The sequence below is a fragment of the Sceloporus undulatus genome, chromosome 4 (assembly GCF_019175285.1).
Source record: "Sceloporus undulatus isolate JIND9_A2432 ecotype Alabama chromosome 4, SceUnd_v1.1, whole genome shotgun sequence".
Lineage (NCBI taxonomy): Eukaryota > Metazoa > Chordata > Lepidosauria > Squamata > Phrynosomatidae > Sceloporus > Sceloporus undulatus.
The window spans coordinates 128,980,516-129,006,293 of record NC_056525.1 but is presented as its reverse complement, the minus strand read 5'-3'; the positions used below and the strand labels follow the sequence as shown (position 1 = coordinate 129,006,293).

Here is a 25,778-nt window from a genome sequence, read left to right as displayed (position 1 = left end):
GCGGGGAAAGGCCAGCGCCGGCTGCCCCGGCGCTTTCCCCGCCCCTCAGAGCGGGCCGAGGCCGGCCCTGAGGGGCGGGGAAAGGCCAGCGCCGGCTGCCCCGGCGCTTTCCCCGCCCCTCAGAGCGGGCCGAGGCCGGCCCTGAGGGGCGGGGAAAGGCCAGCGCCGGCTGCCCCGGCGCTTTCCCCGCCCCTCAGAGCGGGCCGAGGCTGGCCCTGAGGGGCGGGGAACGGGCGTGCCGGCGGCGGCAATCGGTGGCAGGGCCGGCCGGGGGCTGCTCCTACGGTGCTCGCGGGCCGGATGCGGCCCGCGGGCCGTAGGTTGCCGACCCCTGTTCTAGCCACTGTCTGTTACACTTCCTAGGGTATTTCTTCCATCTCTACTGTATCCACTTCCATAAATTTTTATGTAAGGCTATTCTTGTAATTCTTTGGTTTAACACACTATGGCCCAGATCCTACCTTTAGCAGGTGAAGTGTTACACTCCACTCCTATATTTCCACATTTCTCCTGGTTTCAGAAGGCAGCTGGGAAGCACCCTGAAATGCACTGCCTTGACTATATTCCAATTGTGGGGAGAGGGAACAGAACTGAGGTTGTCCTCCCAGATTTCTTGAATTTTGTTAGCAGAAGATTAACTTTTCCCTCCTAGCTGCAGAACCCATGGTTACACTTGCTCCCCCCCCCCCAAAAAAAAAAAGGAATATACAGCCATGGTAATGCATTCCAGGCACTTAAAAGGTACCAAAAGTGGTGGTGGACAGTACAGAAGGAAGAAGCAAATACTTCTCTCTGCATCACCAATTAAAAAGAACACACAAACACTTAATCTGAGGTCATGTATGTCACCAACAGCTTAACGGTATTCAATAATGAGCATAGTAAGCCAGTGTTAGACATGGCGATATTGAATAATGAATGTAATTTTATCAAATACATTAATTAATTTAACATGTTGCATTGATGTTATTACACTAGTATACCCAGCATACAAACACTAGTATTTTTAATTTCTTTTATATCAATACAATAACAAACCAGACTTTAGCCACTAATACAACCTCTCCCTACTCAGTCTCTCTCTTTCTTTCTGTCATTCAGAATTCAAATCCTACTCACATCTAAGTTTCTTCTTCTGAATCCTACTCCTGATACTCACATCCTCATGTGCACTGTATCATTTCTCCCACTCTCACAGCCAATCACCATTCCATTGAAATAGATATCAACCAGCATTCTAAAACTGTCAATACCTTCTCCTAATCGTATCTACCATCTTATATTACACTACACACAAAAACAGAAAGAATTACAGTTTACAGAATGTAACAGATACATACCATTAAGGAGTTCAATAAGTGCTGGAATTATTCCAGATTTAGCCAGCAGTGCTGCACAGGAGTCATCCATGGATACAGTTCCAATCATTATTACCACTTCCAAAACAAGGTCATCTTCTGCAGAACCTAATAAAGTTGAATGAAAAACTGTATTGCTGAAACAAAAAAACCATGAGATAAACTTTCTATGTGAATTCCAGCACACCTATTTTCTTTGAATAGCCGTTTTAAATTACAGTGATTCGTATTAAATTACAGTGTCAGGAATAACTGCTGCCCTGATCAACATGTTGGTTCAAGTCCAGTGAAATGAACCTTCAAGTCCAGTGAAATGAATAAGGAATATTGACAATAACACTCAGCCGGTGGAGTATCTTGCTGCATCTCATCATAAACCACTTGTATACACTGAGCTTTGCTTCCACTAAGCTATGAATAGGCATTTTAAAATCCATCCACTCATCAAAGTTTTGATGTCAGATTAGTTGTTCTGGGAGAAACGAAAGAAAGCCTGGATGACAAGCATTGTTTACCCTATCATAGAACAGAGTGGGAAGAGACCACAAGGGACATCCAGTCCAATCCACTACCATGTAGGAACTCACAATTAAAGCATCCCTGACAGATGACTATCTAGCCTCTGTTTAAAAACCTTCACAGAAGGAGACTCCACCACACCCCAAGGGAGTGTGTTCCACTGTCAAACAGCTTTCACTGTCAGGAAGTTACTCCTAATGTTTAGGTGGAATCTCTTTTCCTGTAGCTTGTATCCATTGTTCTGGGTCCTATTCTCTGGAACGGCAGAAAACAAATTTGTTCCATCCTTAGTATGATATCCATTCTAATATTTAAATATGGCTATCATAGAATCATAGAGTTGGAAGAGATCGCAAAGGCCATCCAGTCCAACCCCCTGCCATGCAGGAAATCCAGATCAAAGCATCTCCGACAGATGGCCATCCAGCCTCGGTTTAAAGACCTCCAAGGAGGGAGACTCCACTACACTCCGAGGAAGTGTGTTCCACTGTTGAACAGCCCTTACTGTCAGTAAGTTCCTTCTACTGTTGAGGTGGAATCTCTTTTCCTGCAGCTTGCATCCATTGCTCCAGGTCCTAGTCTCAGGAGCAGCAGAACAGAAGCTTGCTTCCTCCTCAATATGACATCCCTTCAAATATTTAAACAGGGCTATCATATCATCTCTTAACCTTCTTTTCTTCAGGCTAAACATACCCAGCTCCCTATGGCGTTCCTCATAGGGCTTGGTTTCCAGACCCTTCACCATTTTAGTCGCCCTCCTTTGGACACGCTCCAGTTTCTCAATGTCCTTTTTGAACTGTGGCGCCCAGAACTGGACACAATATTCCAGGTGGGGCCTGACCAGAGCAGAATATAGTGGAGTAGGAGCAGGCCGGGCTTAACCCGGCGTATAAGACGACCCCCAACTTTGGAGAAGATTTTCATGGGTTAAAAAGTCATCTTATATGCCGGAAAAGACGGTAATGCCCAACTAATTTGATCTTTTTCTTTTTTTAAATAAAATTACCAGCTTGGTAGATGAATGGGAATGCAGTAGTTTCAGTAATGGCTTCTCTTCATCCTGGAAAGAAGTGACTAGTGAGGTGCCACAGGGTTCTGTCCTGGGCCTAGTGCTATTCAACATCTTTATCAATGACTTGAATAGGAGGCATGCTTATCAAATCTGAAGCTGACACAAAATTAGGGGGACTAGCTAATACCCCACAGGAGATTATGAAATTTCAAAATGAGCTTAACAGATAAGAAAGTTGGGCCAAAAGTAAGGATGACACTCAAGCTACAGCTGTGTTAACACCTAGGAGGTCAAAGAGAGTCAGTAAAGCTCCTGATCACTTTGTAATGTAACAAGCAAGGGTGTGTGATGACATTTGTGAGCCAAAAATTTGTCCAGAAGTGCAAAAGTGTTCTGTTGAAAAAACAGGAAAGATGGAATAGTGCCATGGATGCAGAACCTGAATCATTGGGTGATAAAAATGGTTTTGAAACTGTAGACATGCCAAGGGACCAGAATGTTGTGGGGTCCAGATGAGTGTACAAAAGGATGAACATGCCAAATAGGGATAGCAAACACAAGGCAAGGCTTAGAACTCAGGAATGAGAACCATTCTTGAGTCAAAAAAGCAAAGATCAACCAGTTGATTGACAAATGTAAAAGTCTTGTTAATGAGGATTCTCAGACCTGCATAGCATTGGCAGAGGCAGAGAATCTAAAAGCAGAACAAAATACGTTGGTATAAGGTACACACATGGTTGACAAATGATATAGGAAGGAGTCGTGACACTTGTGTACTGTATGTCAGAGAGAAATTTAGAAGACATATTCACTAAGGCATTGCTGGCACAAAGGCATAAGGAAATGGTTGTCTTGCTTGGACTATGTAAATGCAGTGAACAACAATGCTAACATATATGTCAACCTGTAAATGTGTAACCAAATGTATTTGAATTGTTCTGGTATGCCATATCAAAATATTTTGGAGGGGAGTGTTGGAATAATATTACCTTAAACTGTGTGGAAAATATTTTGACTGACAGGATGCATCATATCCTGTGAGACTGTTATAAAATGCTGAGTCAAAGTACACAAGATGAAGCAAAGGCTGTATCATGCTGTGAAGCACAGTATGCCATCACAGTATAGAAGTGTACGAAGAGATAGGTCACATGTGGATTGGATTGTTGGATTGCTGATGGTGCTACTCTGCTACATTGTTATTAAGCCGCATCTGAGTGTGTGTCCTCAGATTGAGCAGTAAATTGGCATTGGTGGATATATATATATATATATATATATATATATATATATATATATATATTGCAAATTCAGAGCCAACAGAAAGAGTTTGTTGACTATTAATTTAAAAATACATTTTAAAGCTTACAGATGTTATCTGGATGGTAAGAACATATGATTATTGTTTTACAGTCTAAAATATGTTTTTCAATGGAATTAAAAGCTCTTTGTAAAAAGAACTAGAATGTTTGGTGCTTTAATTTTACTGAGACATACAGTAAATTTCCTCAATCTAGGATTTTAACCACATAAATTTACTTTACTTTAGGTGATCTTCAGTTTCCCAACAAAACCTGAAATAAAAACTGACATTAATTATTATAGACCCATTATGCTGTACAGTAACAGCATCTTGGGAGACTGGTAAACTAATGATACAGACCTGGTTTTAGTTTGTCTTTGAGATATGGTACCATTTTGTATTTTTTCAGCACACGTTCCCAATCCAAATCAGGCAAGGTTAAATTTGCCAGTGTTCCTAAGCATTCTATAACAAATTCTTCTTCTTCATCATTAGATATTTGAGCAGCCAGGTCACCAACATAATCCTAAACAAGCAAGAAAAGAAAGTTAAGTATTTAATAGATACACCACATGCATTTAAGACAACAGTGAGGGAGAATGAAAGGAATATCATTAACATGTTCTGTCCCACATTCCAAAACCATGAACACACTGGTGATTTACTTTTTTTAAATTAATTTTATTAACAAATCATTAAAACATATAACAAATAATAAACACCTAATATTAACGTGAAACGTATATACAAACCATATCGTAACTTCCTCAGGTGTGCAAGTGATTTTCAAAAATCAATATTTACTAATCATAAACTCTTAATATCCTATAATTCAATATCTTGAGAATCTTACTTCTCTATTAGTTATACCCCACGGTCAGTCCTTATTTGACGTTTCAATTTATCTCCTTCTTTTGAACTTAAATGCTTATTATATTTATATATCTATTCTCCATCAATTATCTATCTATTCTTATACAGTATCTTTGTCGCTTCATTCCTCCCCGTGTCCTTCGATTTATAATTAACTTAGGCCTGTTCCGCACGGGTGGAAAGTACGCGCTCTGCGCGTACTAGGGTTAGAAAGGGGTGTCCCTTCCGGATGCCCCTAACCCTAGTACGCGCAGAGCGCGTACAAAATGGCAGTGCCTGTTCTACACAGGTGCCACCATCTTGACATCACGGACGCACAGCACACGACAGAAGTGACACTGCAAGTGCATTATTGGCCACTTGCGGCACCACTTCCGGGGTGCAAAAAGAAGCCGCTTTTTGTGGCTTCTTCTTGTTGCGTCCGGGAACCGTGCGGTTTGACCGCTGCGGTTCCTGGACGCAGCAAATGACGGTGCTGGCAGACTGCCCGTTTTGGGCGGTCTGTAACGCACCTTAGACTACATATACTGATATATATTTAAAACGAGATGAGCAAAAGCCAAAACACAAGACTTTATATTATGTAAATATATATATATATATATTCCTAATTCTTTTAAAGCCCACTTTTATTCCAATAACGCTATATATCTGGATTCTTTTTCATCCAGTTGAACATAGGTAACCCATGAACTCCATTCTTTATAGAAAATTGATAATGTCTTATTTTTTGAGAGAAAGGATAATTTGTCCATTTGGTACAAGTTATACAATTTTAATTTCCGCTCTTCTAATGACGGAGTTTCTTCTGATTTCCAGTATCTTGCATATATAATCCTAGCAGCACATATAGCTAGAAATAGTAATTTTCCTTCCTGTCTTTCCACATTAGGTTCTTCTCCTATATTCAAAAGATACATTTTAAGGTCCACGCGAATATTGGATACTGAAAATTGAAAATCTTTTTCATTTCACCGTGAATCATTTTCCAGAACTTTTTGGCCTTTACACAGGTCCACCAAACATGCATAATGTAACTAATTCTGTATTACACTTCCAGCAGAGGCCTTTAGATCCTTTAAACATTTTAGATAATTTATAGGGTGTCAAATACCATCTGAGCATTGATTTATAACAATTTTCTCTGATTTCCACGTTACTAGTATATTTGATCCTCCTCCGCCATGTCTTCTTCCACTGCTCCAACATAATATTTTGATTCAAATATTTTGCCCATTGGACCATATAATCTTTAACTATCTCATCTTCCAATTCACATTTCAATATCAAATTATAAAATTTAGATATCCCCCCCCTTTTTTTGTTCCTCCTTGACCAATTTCTCTAATTCTGGGAAACTTGGTGAAATACCCATTAAATTTTTATCCATTTCGAATCTCTCAACCAATTGCCTATAGGCAAACCAGTTGCATGAAAAGACATCCCTAATGATTTCCTCTTGTGTTTTAATGGTTTGAATAGCTTCAACCACTTTAATATCACTATACTGAAACCATTTCTTTTCACTATAAACTTCTCGTCTCAGGAAGGCTTCTGCTGGAGATGCCCATAATGGAATTTTAGGGGACCATTTTGTTTTATATTTCATCCATATTTGTAATAGAGTTTTACGAACAAAATGGTTTTTGAAATCTCTATCTACCTTACTCTTATCGTAAAATAAATATGCGTGAAAGCCAAATTTTAGACCAAAACCTTCCGCTGTTAAATTTCTGCTATTTTCCAATTTAGCCCAATCCATCAACCAATCGAAAGCACATGCATAAAAGTATCACTTTAAACTAGGAAGGCCTAGTCCGCCTTTATCTGTTCCATCTTGCAATACTTTTAATTTTATCCTGGGCTTTTTTTTTTTTTTGCCAGATAAATTCCAATATGTCTTTGTTTCACTCCTGAAAAACCGCATCATTTGTAATAATAGGGATATTTTGAAATAAAAAAAATCATTTTAGGGAGTACTGACATTTTTGTCCTTGCTATCTTCCCTAGCCAAGAGATATTTAATTGCTGCTACCTCCTTAGATCCTTTTTTATTTCCTTCCAAGTTTTTTTATAATTATTTTCAAATAATTCTGTATTTTTAGTTGATATTGTGATTCCTAGATACTTTACCTGTTTCTTTCTCTGGAATCCTGTTATTTCCACAATTTTCTTTATATCTTTATCTGGAATATTCATTGTTAACATCATTGTTTTAGTTTAATTTTGTAACCCGCCACTTTCCCATATTTTTTAAGATTTTGCATTAGGTGGTCACTACATTCAATAATATTGGATATCGTAAACACCAAATTGTCCGCATAAGCTCGCAATTTATAAACTTCCCTTTTAAGCTTCACACCTTCAATTAGGACATCTTTTCTAATTTTATTCAACAGGACCTCCAAGATTAAGATGAATAACAGTGGAGCGAGAGGGCAACCTTGCCTAACCCCTTTAGTTAGTGTAAACATATTTGTTTTGTCCCCGTTGATTGTTACACAGGCCTCTTGTCTAGAATATATTTTCATAATCCAATTTATAAAATTTCCCCCAGCCTTCATCTTTTTCAACACTCCAAACATGAAATCCCATCTGATATTATCAAAAGCCTTCTCCGCATCTAAAAAAATTCATTGCCAACCTTTCATCAATATTTTTTTCGTGTATTTCAATCAAATTTATCAAATTTCTAATATTGTCTTTAATTTTTCTATTAGGGAGAAAGCCATTTTGATCTCTATGTATTCAATCCAAGGGACGTGCTAATTCTTTCTCAAATAGTTTATAATATTCATTGGTTAGACAATCAAGACCAGGGGATTTCACATTTTTTGATCTTTGAATAGCTCCTGACAACTCTTCTAAAGTTATGGGCACATTCAGTATTTGTTTCTGTTCTGATGTCAACTTTTTGATTTCCTGTTCTTCTAAATATTTCTCTATCTCCACCTTTCCTCCCATTTCCTTATATAAATTGTAAAGTATCTTAAAAAAATCTTTTTGATTTGATTTTTGTCTGTTACCATTTTACCCCCTTCCTTTATCTTGGTTATCGATCTTTTAACTCTTTCTCTTTTCAACATGTAGGCCAGCAGTTTTCCAGGTTTATTTGCTCCTTCAAAATATCTATGTTTCATAAATTTATTTTTCTTATCAATTTCCTCCACCATAAGAATTGATAATTGTTTCTGTATATACAGTGCGTCCTCGCCTTACGCGGGGGATCCGTTCCGGATCCCTCCGCGTAAGGCAAATTCCGCCTATGCTCGAGCCCCATTGGAAACAATGGGGCTCGTGCGCGGGGCGCAACGGGCGCGCGCACGCCCATTCAATTGAATGGGACGCGCCACCCCTTCCGCCCCGCGCGCCGCAGCTTGAGCGCATATGCTCAAGGCCGCATATGGCGCGCCCGCGCATGGCACGGGCACACTGAATTTAATTTCTTTGGGGGCTTCTACATTCCTTGGAACATCTTTCACTTTTTCCCCCATTTCTCCAGTTCCTCATTTAATTTATTTATCTTTTCTTTTCCTTCTCCATTTAATGCTCTTTTGAATTAAACACCCCCTTACTACTGCTTTGGAGGCATCCCAAACAATATGCACTGGACACTCTTTATGCATGTTTTCTCTAACATAAGTGAGAATTTGATTTTTAAGTACCACTAAGTTTTTCTCGTCCTTTAAGATATTCAACTTCAGTCTCCAATTATGACTCCTTCTGCCAAATTTCAATTCTAAAGTAACTGGGTTATGATCTGATCACACTCTTGGCCATGTTTTCACTGTCAGAAATCCACTGCATTCATTTATTCATTTGGGGTTTCTGTCATGAGGATTATAAGTTTAGGGTTTTGTTTAAATATTATAAGGGTAAAATAGTAGTGGGTTTGATACATAATGGGTTAATAGAATATACTAGAAGGTGGTAGATTGATGGTTAGCTTCTGTGCTTGCTTGTTAGGATTGGAATGCTACATTGCTAGGGAGTTACCCTGCCAGGCAGAGACTGTTCCTGTGTTGGGAGGGGGAGTTAAACCTAAAGAGTCTATTGCTATTGCTTATGTGATGTTATGGTAATATGTTCATGATACTTTATTATGCTGCTATTATATTTTAGATGCTGCTATGTATGTTGGGTTGTGGGATGATGGGATATATTATTATGTGTGATTATGTTCATAGGCTGTTAAGGTTAATTATTACTTAGTCTGGTTATGGGGAATATTTATGCTTCAAGGTCACAGGTGCAAGGAGGAGATAAAGCCGTGTGGGAACTTAGTTGTTTTGAGAGTCTGCCAAAGATCCCGGACTGGAGGACATTACATCATTGGGGAGGAGATTCCTCACCGCGCGAGAAGGAGTCATCCAATTAATTTGCTTTATTGCTTTATGGGGTGGGTTTGCTTTGTGGGACTATATAAAACATATGTTACTATGTAATCTTCATTACATACACTTCTCTTGTATGTAACTCTATTTTCAATAAAGTTGGTACTTTTACAGCCCAGCCTCTTATTGGAAAGGGGGCCTGCAAGCAGGAGCCTGACATTCACTTTGTAGATTTGTGGACTCAAATGAGCCGAAATCCAAAACATATCAAGCCTAGAGCATGATCTGTGCCTATCTGAAAAGAAAGTAAATTCCTTAGCATTTCCATATTTAATTCTCTTGCAAAACTGCTAAATCTGTCAAGTCAAAAAAATCTTTAGGTAGTTTCCCTTGATTTTTCCTCATTACTTTATCAGATGGTCTGTCTAATTTAGGGTCCACCAGTCCATTCCAGTCACCCATCATAACCACTGTATCATAATCCAATAAAATCAATTTCTCCTTTAATCTTTTATAAAATTTGCCTTTATTATCCAATGGGCCGTAAAGTCCAATCAACAGTATCTTTTGTGTATTATATTCCATTTCTACCATAAGATAGTGACCTTCAGAATCATCACAAATCTTTCTTGCTGCATGGTTAGACTTAATGTATATCACCACACCTTTCTTTTTAAACTTAGATGATGCTACAAATTCTTGACCTAGTTTAATACAGTTTAGGTGTTTGGTCTCCCTTTCTCTTATTCTTGTTTCCTGCAAACAACAAACATCCAGATTTAATTTTTGTAAATAACGGAAAATCTTTTTTCTCTTTTGGCGTGTGTTCGAGCCTTGGACATTCCATGTCCCGAATTTCAAAATTTCACGTGGACCCATAATGCATCAAAAGAATATAATATAGCTATCAATTATCAAAATATTCCTCAAATATGTCCTCGTGCTCTCCTCTCAGTTCTTCCATTTCCCCAATTTCATCTTGGTTGTCTAACTGGAACTCCAGATCTTTCAACAAATCTTCTGTCACTCGTTCAAATACATCGTCTTCTCTTTCATCAATTATCCCTTCGTCATCATCTCTATTTTCTCTTATTACAAGTCTCTCTGGTGCTGCTGTGGCTCCTAATTCAATTCCATCTAGCTCTCCCTCTTCTTCCTCTTCCTCCTCTTCTTGTCCTTTCTGTTTTTCAGGCTGTTTTCCTTGTGACTCTGCATATGCCTTTTTAGCCTCCGAGTATTTCCTTATAAATATTCTAGCCTACTCAGGGGTAGAAATCTTCACCCTTTTCTTCTTCCACCAGAACGTCAAACCTTTGGGCAATTCCCAACAATATTATATCCTTTCTCTCCCAAGAAGCAATGTTAAATTCATATATTCTCTCACACTGGTGATTTACAATGTGCATCAGAAACGCTCCACCTCTATGATACTCATGAAGATGTTGGAAGCAATTGCTTAGTTGCAGAGGTTCTGAATACTTTCTGTATGGTCTGGTCCTGATAGTGACTGTCGCTCAGCATGTTTTGTCACTATTACAGGCCTCTTCATTCACTGTAGCAGTTTTTTCCTGTTGTTTCTGTACGATCATTTCTCCCTATGTTCAAACAAGAAAGTTTTTGTTTTCTCTGATGTGCTGAAGGGTCTCAATGAGTAGCTAGAATGTGCTGATTTTCCCTTCCAATAGAGTCACGAGTTGTAGTCGGTGAAATTTTCCAGCAAGAAGACACATTCCACATGCAATGCAGCAGATGACTACCTCCATCACTGCTGTTTTTTCTTTTCATCATTTTTTTGTGCAATATCTGTATAATATCTCACTGTATGGTTCAAGATTGTTGCCTCACCAAACCCATCTTCCTTTTCATTGAAGCACCTTCAGCAAAGGCTGCTGGGAAAGTACAGTGCCTGGGCGCATTATACGCTGCTTTCAGCATACGCTGAAAGCAGCGCTTGAAGAAGCCGCGGAGCGTGCCGGAAGAAACACAGAAGAAGTATGCCGCCACCACCCCATGCCGCTGTGAGCACAAGCCCCATTACTTGTAATGGGGCTCGAGCATACACGCTTTTTTCTTTTACGCAGGGGGGTCCGGAACGGATCCCCCACGTAAAAGAAGGGTGCACTGTATGTAGATGAGCTGCTAAACTCTCAGAACACTGCCTCCTGGTCCATGGCTTGAAAGCTTGCTGCTTCACCAAACCTAGCTTTCTCTTTGCTTATGGTATTTTCAGCAGATGCTGCTGGGAAAATACACAGATGAGCTACTAAACTCCAATTTCTGCCTCCGGGTTGTCCTTCCCACACCTATCCACTTTTGAAGATGAGGAAATTTGCTCTCTTCAGTGTGCTGGGACTTCTCCTTTTCTCCAAGGATTCTCAAAGATGATAGACAGTGGCTCTGAGATTGCAAATTCCTTTATTACCTTTAGATGAAGTTCCTCTGGCCCTGGAGGAGCCTTATAAGAAACAGTTGTCTTGTGACTGGCTCGACTGCCACGGCAGGCATTTCTGAAATGCCAACAACAGTCTATCAAAGGTCCAAATGTACCAGCCCAAGGTTGGGACCTCCAAACTACATTATAAAAAACCAACCAACCTCTGAATTCCAGAAAACGGTGGAATTCCAAGAGAAGCAAGACACCCCAGTGAATGCATTTGCAAACTAACAATCACACAAGTTAAAGAGCTTTACATTGGGCCTACGGTATCATGTACTAGTGATCTGCAATTCAGACGACCCAACAATTATTGTCCAGTTAGTTTGACATCTAAACCAGGAAAGATTCTAGAGCAGATCATTAAACAGAGAGTCTGTGAACATCTAGAAAGCAAAGCCATCACAAAAAGTCAACATGGGTTTCAGAGAAAGAAGTCATGCCAGACAAATCTTATCTCATTTTTGATAAAAATTACCAGCTTGTTAGATGAAGGGAATGATGTGGCTATAGTATATCTTGATTTCAGTAAGGCCTTTGACAAAGTTCCCCATGACATCCTTGCAAACAAGCATGTAAAATGTGGGCTAGACAAGGCAACTGTTACATGGATTTGTAATTGGATGACTGACCGAAGCCAAAGGGGGCTCAACAATGGCACTCCTTTTCATCCTGGAGAGAAGTGATCAGTGGGGTTTCACAGGGCTCTGTCCTGGGCCCAGTGCTATTCAACATCTTTATCAATGGACTTGGAGGACAAATTGGGGGCATACTTATCAATTTGCAGATGACATCAAACTGGGGAGTAGCTAATACTCCCGAGGACAGGATCAAAATTCAAGATGACCTGAATAGACTAGAAAGTGGGCCCAAAGCTAACAAAATGAATTCAACATGGGAAATGTAAGGTACTGCACTTAGGGCGGAAAATGAAATGCACAGATATAGGATGAGCGACACCTGGCTGAATGAAACTACATGTGAAGGGATCTGGGAGTCCAATAGAACCACAAGTTGAACATGAGTCAACAGTGTGAAGCAGCAGCTAAAAAAGCCATGCAATTCTAGGCTGCATCAATAAAAGTATAGTGTCTAGATCAAGGGAAGTAATAGTGGCCACTATTCTGCTCTGGTCAGGCCCCACCTGGAATATTGTGTCCAGTTCTGGGCCCACAATTCAAAAGGATAGAAAGGACATAGAACTGGAGTGTGTCCAAGGAGGGCGACTAAAACGGTGAAGGGTCTGGAAACCAAGCCCTATTATTATTATTATTTATTTATTATTATTATTATATTAACCTTTATTTATAAGCTCTGTAAATTTACACAGCGCTGTACATGCAATCTTTTTATTAGACGGTTCCCTGCCCTCGGGCTGACATCTAAAAAAGACATGAAACAGAGGAGAAGGGAGTGGTGGAGGGAAAGGGTGAGAGGTCCCGCAGTTCCTCTCTACCTCCAAGGCCTGGACCAGGCAGTGGATGGAGGGAGGGCTTGGCTTCATAATGAATGGTTAATCATTTTCCAGGGAAAATACATACTCTAAAGTAGGATAATGCATATATACATAGCAATACAGGAAATGGTTTGTAAACAGGCACTAAAATAACATCAAACAGTAAGCGACAATTATGCAATGCCTGGGAGGCTACTCTGAACAGGATGGTTTTCAACTCCATTTTGAAGCTGGTTAAAGAATGATGGCTCTTGCTTGTGGGGGAAGAAGGTTCCAGGAGTGAGGGGCAGCAAGTGAAAAGGGCAAATCCGGGATGGGGCAGAGGAAATCCTGGGCTGAGACAGCAGACCTTGACTACCAGAACGGAGGGCCTTAGTGGGAAGGTGAGGAGAAAGAAGGTCTGATAAGTAAGGAGGGGCCAGTCCATGGAGGGCTTTAAATGTCGACAGCAGAGCTTATACTGAATGCGGAAAGGGAGGGGGAGCCAGTGAAGGGATGCCAACACAGGAGAGATGTGGTCAGAGCGGTGGGCGGATGTGATAATGCGTGCAGCTGAATGCTGGACAGAGATTAAAGGACGGAGGTGAGAAAGAGGAAGCCCAGCCAGGGGACATTACAGTAATCAAGTTCTGCGATCACTAGGGCATGGACCAGGATCTTGGCAGTAGAGGCGGAGAGATATGGTCGATTTTGGCAATATTGTACAAAAGAATCTACAAGCCTTGGCTGTGGTCTGGTCTGAGGGATACACGACAGAGAAGAGTCAAAGATAAAACCAGACTGCGGGCTTGCTGGACTGGTTGAATAAAATGTGTCCACAGAGACAGAAAAGGAGAGTTGAAGGGTGGCTTAGGAGGAAAGACAAGAAGCTCGTCTTGGATATGTTGAGCTTCAAACACCAATGGCGCATCCACTGCGAGACAGCTGTGAGGCAAGACGAAACTTGCTGTTCAAGCCTTGGAGAAATGTCAGGGGCGGAAAGATACAGCTGGGTGTCATCGGCATACAGATGGTAGGAAAAGCCAAAGAGCCATGATTTTCCTAAGGACAGTGTGTAGAGAGAAAACAGAAGGGGACCCAGAACAGAGCCCTGGGAACTCCAACAGATAAGGATCGGAGAAGAAGAGTTTGACCCCCTGCAACTACTGCAAAAGATCTGCCAGACAAGTAAGATCTAAACCAGTCGAGAACAGAGTCTGAGAACCCAAGGTCAGAGAGTATGTCAATTAGGAGACAGTGACCAACAGTGTCAAAGGCTGCAGACAAATCAAGAAGGATGGAACAGAGTAAAGGCCATTAGCCTTGGCCTGTAAAAGGTCATTCGAAATCTTAGTGAGAGCTGTCTCTGTAGAATGCCTTGGGCGGAAACCAGACTGAAAGGGATTGAGGATGGGGTTGGTTTCAAGAAACTCAAGACACGCGAATAAACAACCTGTTCCAAAACCTTAGAAAAAGGGGAGAAGAGAAATCAGACGATAGCTAGACAAGAGGAGGGGTCAAGAGAAGGTTTTTTCAGAATTGGGGAAATGAGAGCATGTTGAGTCCGACGGGAAGAAGCCTGTAGAGAGAGAAGATTGAGATATGGAGGAGCGAGGGCAGAAAGGGGAGCTTAGAGATTAGAAGAGGAGTAGGAATTGGATCAAGAGAACAGTTGCAGGTTTGGAAGAGTTCAGAGTGTAGAGGTTCATCCAAAGGGACGGAGGAAACACAGAAAATTTGTTAGGCGAGGGTGATAGAAGATTAAGAGCAGAAGAGGATCGGTCGGGGGGTGGGACTATCTCGAGCGAGTAGTCATTAGGAGAATGATGAAGAGACAGGAGGAGAGGAGGTTTAAGCAAAGTGTTGAAGGTGGAGAACAAACGCTGCGGGGCCTCTCATTGGCGGGATCAATGATTTGTAATATTCTGTTTTGCCATAGACAAGGCACGTGAGAAGGAAAAAAGAACAAATTTGATGGATAAATCAGCCCACTCTTTGGACTTTCTCCAAAGATGTTCGGCCGCTCTAGAGCGACCGGAGAAACTTAATGTTGGGGGTAAGCCAGGGCTGAGCCTAGTCTTAGAGGAAGAAGTGCATACAGAGACAGGCAAAAGGTCGAGAGTTGAGGAAAGACATTGCTGATCAGCAGACTCCCCGCAGATTTAGGGAAGAGAAAGATGAATCCGGGTCAGACCAAGATGGTTAGAGTCAACAGATTGAAGATCACGAAAATGGCGTTGAATAGTATGGCGAGGAGGAGGAGTATAAGTAAGAGCAAAGGAGATATTGGTGCTTTCTGCACCGGCTTGGGACGTCCTCCGGACGTCCCATTTTAAAAAAGGGGCGTCTCTTATAGACGCCCCTGGGCCTAGTACGGACTCCGTCCGTACAAGATGGCGGCGCCCCTTTACTGGCGCCGCCATCTTTACGTACTGGACCACAGCGTCCAACGTGTCGCGCCGCTTGTGACGTAGCGAGACGCCCCTGCGCCCGCTACGTCGCAAACGCGCGGTAAAGAAGCTCCATTTTGGAGCTTCTTTTTTCGGTCCGCGCGGGAGTCGGGCCGTCTGAAGGCTCCGGCTCCCCCGCAGACCTACTGGCGGCGGCGGCAGACCGCCGCAAAGCGGCGGTCTGTACCCCGCCTTCATGATGATCAGATAGTGGAAAGTCAAGTGCCCAGGTAGTCAGAAATGGCGCAGTTTGCAGCAAGAACTAGGTCAAGACAGTGACCAAGAGAATGAGTTGAAGAGTTGGAGTGTGGTTGGAGGCCAAAAGAAGCTAGCAGAGTTAAGTGAAAGTCGTAGGGTTATTGGAATCGTCAACGTGGATATTGAAGTCACCTAGGATCAGGTGGGACTGAATTTGAAGAAAGAATGTCAGCCATGTTCAAAGTCTGAGAGAAACTGGTTGGCAGAGCCAGGAGGGCGATAGATAACTGCGACCCGGGGCTGTACAGGAGAAAAGAGTCTAATAGGATGAAATCAAAAGAAGAGAAATGATAGCTGGGGGAAAGATAGAACTTGAAACTGGCAGGAATTAGATAGCAAGATAACCAACCCCTCCTCCTCGACCCTCAGGACAGCTTCTGTGGGTGAAGGGAGGACCACCAAAAGAAAGGGCAGCGGAGGGTAGCAGTCTCATGGGCTGGGAGCCAGGTTTCGGTGAGAGCGAGGAGGTGAAAGGATTTGAGAGAAAAAGGTCATGAATTGCTGTTGCTTTAGGGCAGCAGAGCGGCAGTTCCAGAGGGTACAGAGGAAGGGAAGCAGGGAGACAGGAGAGGCCGAATGGGGATCAGGTTAGGAGAAATGTGTGGAGCCATGGGAAGGATGGGGTTCACAGAGAAAAGAGAGAGGTGTAGCTGGCTCTCTTACTGAGGTGGTAAAGGAGGAACGACTTAGGGGTTGGGATGTTTAGCCTGGAGAACAGAAGGTTAAGAGGTGATATGATAGCCCTGTTTAAATATTTGAAGGGATGTCATATTGAGGAGGGAGCAAGCTTGTTTTTCTGCTGCTCCAGAGACTAGACCCGGAACAATGGATTCAAGCTACAGCAAAGAGATTCCACCTCAACATTAGGAAGAACTTCCTGACAGTAAGGGCTGTCCAACAGTGGAACACACTCCCTTGGAGTGTAGTGGAATCTCCCTCCTTGGAGGTCTTTAAACAGAGGCTGGATGTCCATCTGTCGGGGATGCTTTGATGTGGATTTCTTGCATAGAGGGGGTTGGATAGAATGGCCCTTGCGGTCTCTTCCAACTCTATTATTCCATGATTCTATTACCATATATCTCCACAACCCATATTTTTCAATGATGTTGCATGCAAGTGGATGTGCTGATGGAGACATGCACACATGGCCACCCACTGAATAATATGTGGCTTAAACATTTGCATTGTTTTTCATCTCCAGTGGGGTCCTGCAACCAAACCACAACAGATAAGAAAGTACCACTGTATGTGCTTTATCTCATTTCTACCACATGAAAGAAAGAAATTACTGATAAGACAGAATTGCTTACAATAAACAAAGTTTTGGTTGGCCCATCATGCTGAGAGATGTTCCTGATCATTTTCATCAATAGTGGATCCTTGAATTTCAGTGCTCTCTTCATCAGCATCTTCAGCCCATTTCCTAGGTCGAAAAATATCAAGGATAGAAGAAAGCAGTATCAACCAGTTATGATTTGTATATTAACAAAAAGAAAATCCATTCTGTTTATATGACGACAGAGCTTGGTGAACAGGCTTAGAAAACAGGGGTGTTTCATGGGGGAGTCTGCACCAACTGCATGTTGGTAACCCTATTGAAAGAGAAGGTACAGTAGCTGGAGGCCCAGGGTACGTACACTTCAAATATTAGGGAGAAAGAGGTTTTCCTGGACAGAGTGGAATGGGCTATCCTTGATGGGGAACATAGAGAGGGATTTTTTTGGGGAGGAGGTCCGTTCCCATACACAGGAGGTAGACAGTTGGATGAGTGTGACACACATAAGTAGAAAAACCAGAGATCATTCAGTGAACTTGCAGCTGCAGAACCAATTTAAATTATCTCCCATATCAGGGATGACTAGGGAGAGAAGCAGGGCCAGTCCTCAGCAAAAGTGCAGGAGACCTTGTTAGAATCAGCACACAGAATAGTCACTGCTAAGGCTCAGAGGAGGCGCGTAGTGGTCATGAGAGACTCCTTGTTGAGTAGTACAGAAAGTGTTTTGTAGGCCTGAAAAGATGTCTTGGGAGGTGTGTTCTCTCCCTGGGGCAACAATCCATAATGTGACAGTGAGGCTGACAAGACTTGTCAAGCCTATTCATCATTACCCTTTCTCTTTTTTTTTCACATGAAAACCAATGATAGAAGGCACAGCCTTCAGAATAGCATATGGGATTAGGAGGTCCTGGATAGGAAGCTACACAGATGCATAGGTTGTTATCATAGAATCATAGAGTTGGAAGAGACCACAAGGGTCATCCAGTCCAACCCCCTGCCATGTAGGAAATTCAAATCAAAGCATCCCTGACAGATGGCCATCCAACCTCTGCCTAAAGACCTCCAAGGAAGGAGACTCCACTACACTCTGAGGGAGTGTGTTCCATTGTCAAATAGACCTTACTGTCAGGAAGTTCCTCCTAATGCTGAGATGGAATCTCTTTTGCTGTAGCTTGCACCATTGTTCCTGGTCCTGTTCTCTGGAGCAGCACAAAACAAGCTTGTTCGCTCCTCAAATGACATCTCTTCAAATATTTAAACAGGACTATCATATCACCTCTTAATCTTCTTTTCTCCAGGCTAAACATCCCAGTTCCCTAAGTCATTCCTCATAGGGCATGGTTTCCAGACCCTTCACCATTTAGTCACCCTCCTTTGGACACGCTCCAGTTTCTCAATGTCCTTTTTAAATTGTTGTGCCCAGAACTGGACACAATATTCCAGGTGGGGCCTGACCAAAGCAGAATACAGTGGCACTATTACTTCTCTAGATCTAGTTACTATACTTTTATTGATGCAGCCTAAAATTGCATTGGCCTTTTTAGCTGCCGCATCGCACTGTTCACTCATGTTCAACTTGTGGTCTACTTGGACTCCTAGATCCCTTTCACATGTAGTCTCATTCAGCCATCTCATCTTTTCTCCCAGTTGCAGCCATGCAGGGACGTATCCATGATTTTGGGAAGGGGGGTTGTCCAGACTAAGTGCCACCATTTTGAGAGGCTAAGAGCCCCCCCCCCCAACACAGAAAGAGGGTTGAGCGTTTACCTCAGAAAAGGGAAAGTGGAGGGGAAGGAGAGGAGGGGGATGCTCCACTTCAGCACCATGCCAAGGGCTCCTCAGGTTCACTCAGGGGAAAGGAGAGGCAGGAGAGTTGTCTTTTGCAGAGAAGGAAAATAAAGCAAGCCGGGGCAGGGAAGTTTTTGAGTTAGTGGAGAAGTTTGCCCTTGGAGTGAAGGGAACGAGAGGAAAAGAGAAAAGAGGACTTGCTCTCTGGCATCCTCCTCTCAGGGGCTTCCACTGCCCTCGCGCCTTCCCCAGTCTTACTGAATGTTGCCAACAAGCCTCAAAGATATTCCCCAGAATGTACATACAGGCACTTTATTAGTCTTATAAGGTTAAAACTTGTTCAATATTAGCAGCATATTTTTTTATAAGTTAGGCCTAAACCTTGACAAAATAATAACAATATAAATGCATATAATATGATAAACGGAGAGCAATATGAAAAATTATTTAAATATTAGTCCTGTTTACAGGGTTAAAAACAGGGTATCTTTACAAACTTGTCTCAGTGCCTCAATTGTTTGTTGTAGTTTATATTGATTTGAAGTGAATGGAACGTTGGTTCTTACCTGATATACGTCCCTTTCCAGCAGAGAAGATCCGAGCATCCTTAATATTGGGCAGCGCCGCCCACTGGCACCTGGTAGGCAGGGAGAGACAAAGCATAGACAAAACACACCAGGGGCCTGACCCCACCTCGATGGGCAGAGCGACCCCTAGGAGACCCCAGTCGATGACCAGCCAAACCACTAGGGCCCCGTCAGACAAAGCTGGAAAACCTCCTGAAAAAAAATGGCTGTTTTGAATTTAGAGGAATAACCGGGTCACCCCTTTAATGCGGCCTGTCACCGACCTGGATGGTTAATGCCAACAGAAGCGCAGGGTGGGGAGGATGCTCGGATCTTCTCTGCTGGAAAGGGACGTATATCAGGTAAGAATCAACGTTCCATTTCCCAGCAGAGAAGGATTTACAAAAGCCACCCACTGCTAGGGAGGGCCTGCTGGCATGGAGGCCAAATCAGGGACAATCTGCTGTAATACCCTCTGGCCAAAGGCCGCCTCAGCTGATTGAAAGGTCTCGAGCTTCTAGTGCTTGACAAAGGTAGAGGGCGATTTCCAGGTGGCCGCCCTACATATCTCTGCTAGAGGTGCATTGGTAGACAGTGCTGCAGAGGTAGTCACGCTCCTAGTGGAGTGGGCAGTGATGTCCTCAGGAGGGCTAAGACTTCAGGTCTTGTAGCATGAGGCAATGCACTCTCTGATCCACCTGGCAAGGGTAGAGACCGAGACCTTTTTACCCTTGGACCTCAGCTGAAAGGAAACAAACAGGGCCTCGGACTTTCTGAAGGTCGCTGTTCTCTTGAGATAAATCTTGATAGCTCTGCGCACGTCTAGGGTGTGCCAGATCTTTTCTAACTCTTTGGCTGAGGGCAGGAGGATGGCAGCACAATGTCCTGAGAGGTATGGAAGACCAAATTCACTTTCGGAATGAAAGTTGGATCTGGCCGAAGCAGGACGGAGTCTGGATGGATGAGGCAGAGTTATTTTCTGGTTGACAAGGGCGCCGATCTCTGAAACGCGTCAAGCTGACGTCACTGACATCAAAATCAGCGTCTTGAAAGTCAGGAATTTGAGAGGAGCCTCTCTCAGTGGCTCGAACGGATGTATTGTCAGGGTCCTGAAGATCTTACGAAGATCCCACGACGGGAACCGGTTTCTTGTTGGAGGCGCCCTGTTGAAGACTCCCTTGAGAAGTCTGCCAATGTGGGGATGGTTGGACATTTTGGCCGCCTCCTCATGTGGCAGGATGGAGGTGATTGCAGCCACTTGTCTTTTTACCGTGTTAGGGCGGAGGCCCTGGTCAAAACCATCTTGAAGAAATTGTATCAGAGTAGGGATCGAGAACCGAACGAAGTCCTTCTTTTTACATTTGCACCATCTACGGAAGGCCCTGAATGTGTATTCGTAAAATTTGATGGTTGACGGTCGCCTGGAAGCCAGGATGGAATCTATTACTTCTGCGGAGTAGCCATAACTGGATAGCATGTGGCGCTCAATCTCCAAGCATGAAGACGAAGCCAGGCTGGGTCTGGATGGTGAACCTGGCCTTGGGATAGGTCTGGTCTGATCGGAAGAGGCATGCTCTGCGATGACAGGATGAGAATCTCTGAGAACCAAGGGCCATGCTGAGGCCACCAGGATCACTTCTGACCTGGTTCTCTGAATCCTTGACAGCAGCTTCGTCAGCAGCGCGACTGGGGGGAAGGTGTAGAGGAGGCTCGGCGGCCAATGACAGTTGAGAGCGTCTAGGTCTTCTGCTCCCTCAGTCTGGAACCTCAAGAAGAATCTGGGGGTCTTGGCATTTATCGGGGAGGCAAACAAGTCCGCGACTGGGTGAACAAACCTCGCCACGATCAGTTGAAACACCTCTGGGTGAAGACTCCATTCTCCGTGGTCTAGGTCGGTTCAACTTAGCCAGTCTGCCTTGAAGTTTAACTGACCCTGAAGGTGTTCAGCCTCTAAGGACAGCAGGTTGACCTCCGCCCAGGTCAGGAGGGTCGTGATCTCGTCCCCCCTTGATGATTTACATGGGCTTTTGCCGTGACGTTGTCCGTCCTTATCATGACTGGCTTGTGGAGAACCTGGTCTTTGAAGGCTAGCAAGGCTAGGCGAATCGCTCTGAGCTCCAGCCAGTTGATGCTGTGAGCCTGTTCTTCTTTGTTCCACCAGCCCTGGGCAAGGTGCGGTCCGCAGTATGCCCCTCAGCCTCGAAGACTGGCATCCGTGGTAATCTGGATTTTGTCCATCACCCAAATGGGGTGACCCTTTGAAGTCAACCAAGATATCCACCAATGGAGGGACCGACGAACCTTGTCTGGAACCAGGATCATCTTGTGTCTCTTGAGTGCGATGGCCCGTTGGTGAGGAAGGAGCAGCCACTGAAGAGGCCTGGCGTGAAACCTCGCCCAAGGGAGGCAGTCGATGGCCGCGATCATCAGGCCCTGAAGTTGAGTCAACAACTGGAGGCTTGGTTGAGGCGACTCGAGGACCTTCATTGCTGTTCGCTGAATGGACACTACATGGACACTGTCCCCCAACTGGGTGTCTATCTGAGCGCCCAAGTGTCAGATCTGTTGACTGGGACAGAGAGTACTCTTTTCCATGTTGACCAGGAATCCATGGTCCTTCAGGGATTTGAGGATCTTGGTGGTGTTGAGAACGCCCTGGTGGCAGCATTGGGACTGGATCAGAAGGTCGTCCAAGTATGGGTGAATGTGAATCTTGAGTGACCTCCAATGTGCAACCAGGGCCACCAGGACCTTGGTGAAAACTCTGGGGGCTGAAGCAAGACCAAAGGGGAGCGCCCTGTATTTGAAATGGCGACTGCCATACCTGAAGTGGAGGAAATGACGGGAAGACAGATGGATAAGGATATGCAGACAGGCATCCCACAAGTCCAGAGAAGAGAGAAAATCGTTGGGTTGTAGACTGTCTAGGATGGTCTTGAGCATCTCCATTCTGAACTTTTTCTTTTGGATGAACTGGTTGACACCCCTCAGGTTGAGGATAGCTTTCTATTTCCCATACTTTTAGGGGATGAAGAAGAAGGTCGAATAGCAGCCTAGTCCCCTCTGACTCACAGGGACCAGTTCGATGGCTTGAAGGGCGACGAGTTGGTCGATGGCTTCCAGCAGGAGGTGATGCTTTTCGCGATCATTGGACTCGGGAGAGGATGTGAACATGTCGCGAGGGGTACGATGGAATTCTATCTTGTAGCCATGGCGAACCCTGTCCAGGACCCACCTGTCCGTGGCTGAGTTTTCCCACACGTGTCCAAATCCCTGAAGGCAGCCCCCTACTGGAGGGACCCCATCATGACTGTTGGCTTTTTCGTGGTTGTTTGGACCCTCCTCCCGATTTGGGGGAGAAAGCGGACTGATTTTGTTTGGAGAACTTGGAGTCTCCCCAGCGAGGCTTGTTGGATCTGGACTCCCTGGCTTGGAAAGAGTTAGAGTAGGATCGGGAGGGACGAAAAGAAGAACGCTGTCTGAACTGCCTTTTGTCATCCTTCTTTTTGATTGAGGGCAAAGCCTTCTTTTTGTCTTTGCCCTTCACCAAAACAGGTTCAAGGGACTCTCCAAAAAGCTTTGTGCCTAGGTAGGGGGTGAAGGCTAGATTCTGCTTTGACTTGGAGTCAATGCTGCAGTTCTTTAGCCAGAATTGATGTCTAACAGCTATGGCCGCCGCCTGAGCTCGGGCGCACTGCTGAACCGTGTCAAGGGTGCCATATGCCCCGAAGGTGAGAGCCTTGGTAATTTTGTTGATGGTCTGTCTGACCCTGGTATCTGTGCAGGACAACATGTCCAGGAGATCTTTGGACCACTGGAGAGAGGCTCGCATCACCATGGAGACAGTGGTGGCAGCTCTAATTGCTATGGAAATGGCCTCCTGAGTCTTTTTGAGGGCCCCTTCGGCCCTTATATCCTCTGGACTCCTGAGCATGTCCTCGCCATCTCTGGTGAATACGGCCGAGGAGACCAAGGAAGAAACAGGAGCGTCCACCAGGGGGACCTTGAGCCTATCCATAACACTCTGTTGGAGAATGTATTATTTGAGAGTGATGCTGTGGTTGGGCCTACTCGCAGCTGGCCTGTTCCATTCCTCCCTAATAACCTGCATGATGTTGTAGGGGCATGGGATTTCCTCGACTGAAGGGGCTGTGACCGGGAACAGTTCCTCGCCCACCTTGGGGAGGTCAGAATCCTGGCCGGGGGCCTGGGAGGAGGGCAAGCTAATTCCCAGGATTTCTGTGGTCTTTATAATTAGAGGAAGATAGTCCTCCGGTCTGAAAAGCCGAGAAGATAAGAGGGCATCCTTGGGCTCATCCTCCTCTCCCTCCGATAGCTCACCCTCTTCGAGCTCGGAAGCCATGGAGCCTAAACTAACGGACCCCTCATCATCGGATGAGTGGGATGACTGAGGGCGCTTGCGCTTATTGGACTCCTTGGCAAACCTGGCCCGCTTGGTAGGGGGGCGGTTTGATCTTTCCAAGTCGGAGACAGAGTGAGAGGCATCCTCCTCCTCTCTGGACTCGGAGGAGGTTCGGTTCAGGGGTGGGGCTGACCGGGTCTCCCTGAGATGGGGTGTGCACCTCTCAATGGAACTGTCTGTTGACGCCCCCGGAGGCCCTCCGCGGGGCTGATCGTCGGCCCTGGCTTGGGCCTGGCCGGCCCTCTCAGGGGCCGCCTGGGAGCTGGAGGATGAGGAGGCAGACAGAGGCAAGTTGCGGCTGTTGGCCAGCATGGGGGGGTCACTGTCCTCCGTGGTATTGCCGTTGCCGCATGGAGGGGCCTCTGACTCGTCACCAACATGGCGGCGCCCATAGGTGTCCACGTGACTGGGTCCAAGATGGCGACTGCCATCCCGATCCACGTGGCCAAGATGGCCGCCCCTTGGGGACCCACGCGGTTAGCATGGACGCCCCCATTGGCCTCCACGTGGGGAAGATGGCCGCCCCCATAGGCTGGAGGAAAAAATCCGCCCCCTGTGGCTGCGAGACAGCCGCAGGGATCAGCAGACCAAGCGGCGGGACATGGGGAAGGTAGGCCCTCTCCCGTTCGCAGGCGCCGGGTGGCGGCGTGGGGAGGGCCTGGGAAGGGGCAGCCCCCGACCACCCGGCGAGAAGGAAAAAACCCAGTGGGCAAAGGGACTGGCCCCCCACCCCAGTAAGGTGCTGGGGATTGGAGCCCTCAGTGCTGTGGGTTCCCCTTCTCCCTGGGAAGCCCTGGCGATGGCTGGGGGTCCCTGATCCAGAAGGGAGTGGAGTCAGCGGATGGCCTCCGGCAGGGGAGGGTTACTCACCTCCCCTGGAAGATGTGCCTCCATTGTGGGTTCTCCCTCTTCCGACCGTGACCGGGTCGGTTGGGGCGCCCTGGCCTCATTAGCGGGCTGCAGGGATGGTTCCCCAGCCCGCTTTGGGTCTGCCTCGGCACCCTGGGGGGTTGCTGTCGGAGCCTTGGAGCACGCATCCGGCAGAGCTGGGGCTGGCTGGGGCTGGGTGGAGGCGAACTCACCCGCTGTTGTGGCTTCCTGTATGTCTGCCATAGTCCCGAGAGAGGAGGGAGGGAAAGAACAGGGTAAGGAGGGAATGAGGGAAAAGGAAGGAAAAAAGGTCAAACCAGGAGTCTGGGGAGCAAGTCTTGGATCGCTGAATAGGTTGGTTGAAAAAAGAGGAAAGCAACACACACGCATCCTACCAGGAGCTAGGCAGGAAGAAGACTGGGGCCCTAGCGGTTTGGCTGGTCATCGACTGGGCTCTCCTAGGGGTTGCTCCGCCCATCGGGGTGGGGTCAGGCCCCTGGTGTGTTTTGTCTATACCTTGTCTCTCCCTGCCTACCAGGTGCCAGTGGGCGGTGCTACTCAATATTACGGAGGCTCGGCTCCTTCTCTGCTGGGAAATAAGTCTAAACACACACACAAGAAGGTCAAAAAAGTCTTAGGGCTTACAAAATAACAGCAAGTCATATGCTCTCAGCCTCTGAGGATGGCAATGGCAAAACCCCATTTGTTTTACAAAAATGACCCTGTCATTACATGGCAGGTTTGGGCTGGATTAGATGACCTCCCAGGGACAGAGCAGGAGACCCTGGGAGTACCACCAAAGGGAACAGTCGCTGCTAAGCCTCAAAGGAGGTGTGTGGTGGTCGTGGGGGACTCCTTGCTGAGAGGCATTGAACCGGT

At 45.1% G+C, this 25,778-nt stretch overlaps 1 protein-coding gene across 6 annotated transcripts in view; it reads right to left on the bottom strand.

Moving 5' to 3' along the window:
- Positions 1 to 25,778, bottom strand: part of KIFAP3 (kinesin associated protein 3) — a 173,428-nt gene that overhangs the window by 66,225 nt on the left and 81,425 nt on the right. For 5 of the 6 annotated variants that reach the window (XM_042461751.1, XM_042461753.1, XM_042461752.1 and 2 more), the window contains 3 exons: positions 17,287 to 17,399; positions 4,553 to 4,718; positions 1,341 to 1,466 (listed from right to left, as the gene is read on the bottom strand). In XM_042461751.1, the coding sequence (XP_042317685.1) occupies positions 1,341 to 1,466; positions 4,553 to 4,718; positions 17,287 to 17,399 (405 nt within the window). The remainder of the gene's footprint in view (positions 1 to 1,340; positions 1,467 to 4,552; positions 4,719 to 17,286; positions 17,400 to 25,778) is intronic. The other variant, XM_042461750.1, reaches the window with a different exon arrangement.